The sequence below is a fragment of the Octopus bimaculoides genome, chromosome 29, assembly GCF_001194135.2.
Source record: "Octopus bimaculoides isolate UCB-OBI-ISO-001 chromosome 29, ASM119413v2, whole genome shotgun sequence".
Classification (NCBI taxonomy): domain Eukaryota; kingdom Metazoa; phylum Mollusca; class Cephalopoda; order Octopoda; family Octopodidae; genus Octopus; species Octopus bimaculoides.
In genome coordinates this window covers 699952-704453 of record NC_069009.1, presented here as the reverse complement: position 1 = coordinate 704453, position 4502 = coordinate 699952, and the positions used below count along the sequence as shown (strand labels likewise).

The 4502-nt window shown below is 34.9% G+C and overlaps 3 protein-coding genes across 3 annotated transcripts in view; 1 reads left to right on the top strand and 2 right to left on the bottom strand.

The window, feature by feature from the left end:
* The window catches only part of LOC106877424 (zinc finger protein 239), an 8177-nt gene extending 4859 nt beyond the window's left edge, over positions 1-3318 (bottom strand). The window contains exon 1 of the mRNA XM_014926325.2: positions 2306-3318. The gene's annotated coding sequence lies outside the window, so the exon portion shown is untranslated. The remainder of the gene's footprint in view (positions 1-2305) is intronic.
* Positions 1-4502, top strand: part of LOC106877425 (zinc finger protein 208) — a 33210-nt gene that overhangs the window by 17182 nt on the left and 11526 nt on the right. Inside the window, exon 3 of the mRNA XM_052977810.1 lies at positions 2677-2713. Within this exon, the coding sequence (XP_052833770.1) occupies positions 2677-2713 (37 nt within the window). The remainder of the gene's footprint in view (positions 1-2676; positions 2714-4502) is intronic.
* Positions 81-2308, bottom strand: LOC106877422 (zinc finger protein 239). The gene has a single exon (XM_014926320.2). It carries the CDS (start codon positions 2113-2115, stop codon positions 1054-1056), a length of 1062 nt encoding a protein of 353 aa, XP_014781806.2. The 5' UTR covers positions 2116-2308; the 3' UTR covers positions 81-1053.

Here is a 4502-nt window from a genome sequence, read left to right as displayed (position 1 = left end):
ATATATATATATATATATATATATATATACATGTATATTCTTTTATTTGTGTCGGTCATTTGGCTGCGGACATGCTGGAGCACCGCATTTAGTCGAACAAATCAACCCCAGGACTTATTCTTTGTAAGCGTACTACTTATTCTATCGGTCTCTTTTGCCGAACCGCTAGATTAAGGGGCACATATTTAAGCAGCTACATATAAGGCCCAGCTTTATGAAAAGAAGCTCGTCTTGTGGGGTGAGGGGTGCACGTGTGTGCGTTTGTGCATGTCTCCACATCTTGATGACAAGTGATTGTTGCAGATGTGTATCACCATATAAAATGTGAGGGCTGTTTGTTTCAAACCGCCAATGGAAATGTGACCAACCATGAAGAAATATTACTTTGCATGTAAAATGTGTGATGGGAGGGCATCCAACCAAAGAAAACCTGTCTCAACAAATTCCATTTGATCCATGCCAACATGGAAAAGTGAACATTAAAACAATTATAATTCATAATTCACAAATCTTTAATGAAAATGTTTCTCCCAAAAGAGACTAGATTCATAGATTACAAGAATTCAAAGACAATGGTTTCTTTTTCTTTCTTCAGCTTCATTCATCATGACGTATGTTCTATAATGCATGCATGGCGAACTAATGAGTTTAAATTTATAAGAGAAAGATTGATAAAGACATCAAAGAGGTAACAACAATCTTCTTTATGAAACAGAAGGGACTGCATGGGAATTATATGCTGGAATCCTCAAATGTTAACCATAATAGTTTATATCATAAATGATAATTAAGTCAGTTTAATTCATTTTAATAAACACAGGCACCACCATTTGTTTATAAATTCTTAATTAGACAAAACATGTGCAATTAATGAATGTCTACAAATTTTCCAAGATGTGCTGTTTTGTGTCAATAAAATATATCATAGAATAGTAATTAAGTCAGTTTAATTAATCTCAGTACTCAGTTATGTATAATGATGATATATTCATAAATTGAGTCAATGTGGTTGGTCCCTTCCTTTTGTAGTGAAAGTCATTCTTTATAAATATATTAGACAGCCTCACTTGAAGTTTCACAGTTAAAAGCCTTAGCTTCTACCGAAGTTTCACAGTTAAAAGCCTTAGCTTCTACCAAAGTTTCACAGTTTGAAGGCTTAGCCTCTACCAAAGTTTCACGGTTAAAAGGCTTAGCTTCTACCAAAGTTTCACAGTTTGAAGGCTTAGCCTCCACCAAAGTTTCACAGTTTGAAGGCTTAGCCTCCACCAAAGTCTCAGAGATAAAAGGCTTAGTCTCTACCGAAGTTTCAAAGTTAAAAGTCTTAGCTTCTACAGAAGTTTCAGAGTTAAAAGGCTTAGTCTCTACCACAGTTTTACAGTTGAACAGTTTTTCTTTAGCGTGTGTTTGTCTGTGTCTGTTTAGATTACTATTATCCACAAAAGATTTCCCACACACTTCACAGTGATATGGTTTTAATCCAGAATGGCTACGAGTGTGAATAACAAGGCAAGAATTTTGAGTAAACGATTTCCCACATATGTCACAGTGGTATGGTTTTTCTCCAGTGTGTATCCTTCTGTGCCTGATTAAATCACTGTTAGTACCAAATGCTTTCGCACAGACTTCACAATGGAAGTTCTTTTCTCCAGTATGTATTCTCCTATGCTTTGTTAAATTACTGTTGGAGACAAATGATTTATTACATATTTCACAATGAAATAGTTTCTCCCCTGTATGACTACGTATGTGGATAACAAGATGAGAATTCTGAGTGAAAGATTTCTCACATATTTCGCAATGATACGGCTTTTCTCCAGTGTGGATTCTTTGATGGCTTATAAAATAACTGTTATATGCAAAATATTTCCCACATATTTCACAATGGAATGGTTTTTCCTTATTGTGTGCGTCTTTATGCGTGAAGAAATCCTGTTCTGAATTGAATGTTTTCCCACAAATCTCACAGCAATATTCAGGAATAGGTTCAATTACTGATGCTTGATTAATAAATATTTCACTCCATAAAGGTTTCTCGTCTCTGTCTGTCGATGCTGCTGAATCTACATCGGTAAAATTAGTTGTGGTAGAAGTGTCCAAGTCCTTAACGTTTTCCATATCAATTCTTCAGGAATCTGAGACAGAAATCTGAGAAATGTCTTCAAATATTATCTCTGACGGTTTAGCTTTTAGTCGTGAATCGTGGATTTCGGCTTACAAGTGTGGAAATTATATATTTTTTTATAAAGAATAAAACTTTTTGAATGGTACAACAATGCACTATAATATAAAAAAATGGATTATATACCTGTTGTAATTTAGTTATCTATAGTCCGATGATATTTCGGAATTACAATTCCTTCTTCAGATATTCTTAGATGGAGTCTCTGCTATAAACTGTTTTCTAATGGTTAACTCACCATAAGAGTTTAAAGTCCTTTCCAATTTCCATACAAAAACAGACTCTTGTAGGCGAAAAGACTTATAATTTCTGCATTATCAATACGGCAGTGTAAGATAAAAGAAAATGTGTATATGTACACAAGTAGATGCCTAATAAATGATATGTATATATATATGTGCCTTTGTATGCGTGTATGTACGCATTTATACTGTGCACTGCAGATAAAAGAAAAGTCCCTGTGTTTTGTTGTATTTCTTTTTTTTTTTTTTTTTAAGTCAAGCAGGGTCAGGAAACCTATTCCCTCATTTGTTGGTAATTAGAATGGATCCTCCTCTGTCCTGATCTTGAGTAAATAAATCAAGAAAAAAAACAATTAACGATGTGGTCTGCAGACGAAATGATAAATAATTAAAGGGATGGAACGCCGACTTTGAAATATGTAACTCACCCGATATCATCCACTAACATTAACGTAACATAATTACTACACGTTATAATTATATTAGCTGAACTAATTAGAGACTAATTAGCAGTAACGTAGGTGATACTCCTCCATTGACAAATTCCCCCTGTCTGAAATATACACCGGTGTCATTCACAATTTTTTCCCTCTCTCAATAAACACCGGCATAATTTACTGAAAAGCCACATTTCATTCTGCCAATATTCTGACACTCATAAGTGACAACATCCACAACTTTACGCGTTTAAGCGTGACAGCTTGCTTTGTCATTTCTTTTAAGCGCCTCCTCTCTTCCCTATCCTCCCTCGTTCCGCGTGACTGAGTCTCTAAGACGTGTGAAAGAGAAGCAACCGTTGGCACTGCCAGATAATCAACTAAACTGGTCCGATCCCCCAGAATACTTGAGACGGGGATACATTAGAGAGGTTTCCCAGTGCCCCCAACTTTTCAACCCATATATATATTTATTCATTTATTTATATATATATATATATATATACACACACAGCAGTTCATATAGTTTTGGTTTTATGAGAAGCTTTGTGATTTTATTCGTTAGTGAGAAGTCACATGACACGGACTTCCTGTTTCCGGTCATGGCTTCGTGAGATCGCGTCGTAATAACTAAATATATTTTACAGTAAACACTGGTTTTATACAGCAACAACAGGTAAGGTATATATAATATATATGTTGTTTAGTAAACATTAAGGTGAACATCGGGTAATCGAAAACTTTTTGTTACCGGTATTAAGTCCGGTATAATTACACAAGTTGCCCCTCCCACTGTCTTTGTTTCCTCATAAGTTTAATTAAAATGAGTGTTTTATAATGGGATGTTCCACTGATAATTTTCAGACGATCGAGGTTACGATTATAACACAATGTGGGAAAAATAAACAAAGAAAAACATGTTGGGTGAGGGATATTTCACGTGTTTCGACTTTGTTTCCTCATAGATTTTTTATGATACAGATTAGAGTTAAGTCCGGGAAAAAAATTATTCTTAAGGATTGTGGCTGTAACCACGCTTTGCTTTTGGAATATCTTGAATAGATATTTTTAATAAAATGGCATAACTCCACATATATAGGGTTGGCCAAAAGCCGCCTGACAGTATATAGTTTTAATTCCAGGATTTATTTATGCTTAACAACTGAATGGATTTAATAAAACGATGTAAATATGAAACATAAAAATTGTTCAAACTGAAGTCCTTCAGCGATACATTTTTCCATTCGAGTCTACAGAATTACAGATTGTATTTATGGAATTTTGATTTGCTGTCTGATTATGTTGCCTCATAACATCCAGTAAAATTGATATCTTTTAATGAATGTTTCTATAAATACGCTTCAGATTGTGTAGATTACGACTATATTGGAATTTGTTGTGAACATTTTTTTCCTGTGGGTTGAAAGGAGTTTCGGAAAATTCACACGAGACGGCTTTGTTTCCTCATAAGCAAAAGCTACTTACCACACAGCCACTGCTGCGCCTTTTTCTTTAAAAAAAAGTATTCATTTATCCCCAGAGGGGGGAAAAGGTGGAACACTCTACCCCCCCCCCACCACCACCACCACCACCACCACCATCTTTTCTTCTTTTACCATTTTCTCATTAAATTCTGATATAATT

Bases quoted from the DNA above. Each gene is read 5' to 3' on its own strand.
- LOC106877422 (XM_014926320.2), bottom strand. From the start codon at position 2,115: ATGGAAAACGTTAAGGACTTGGACACTTCTACCACAACTAATTTTACC.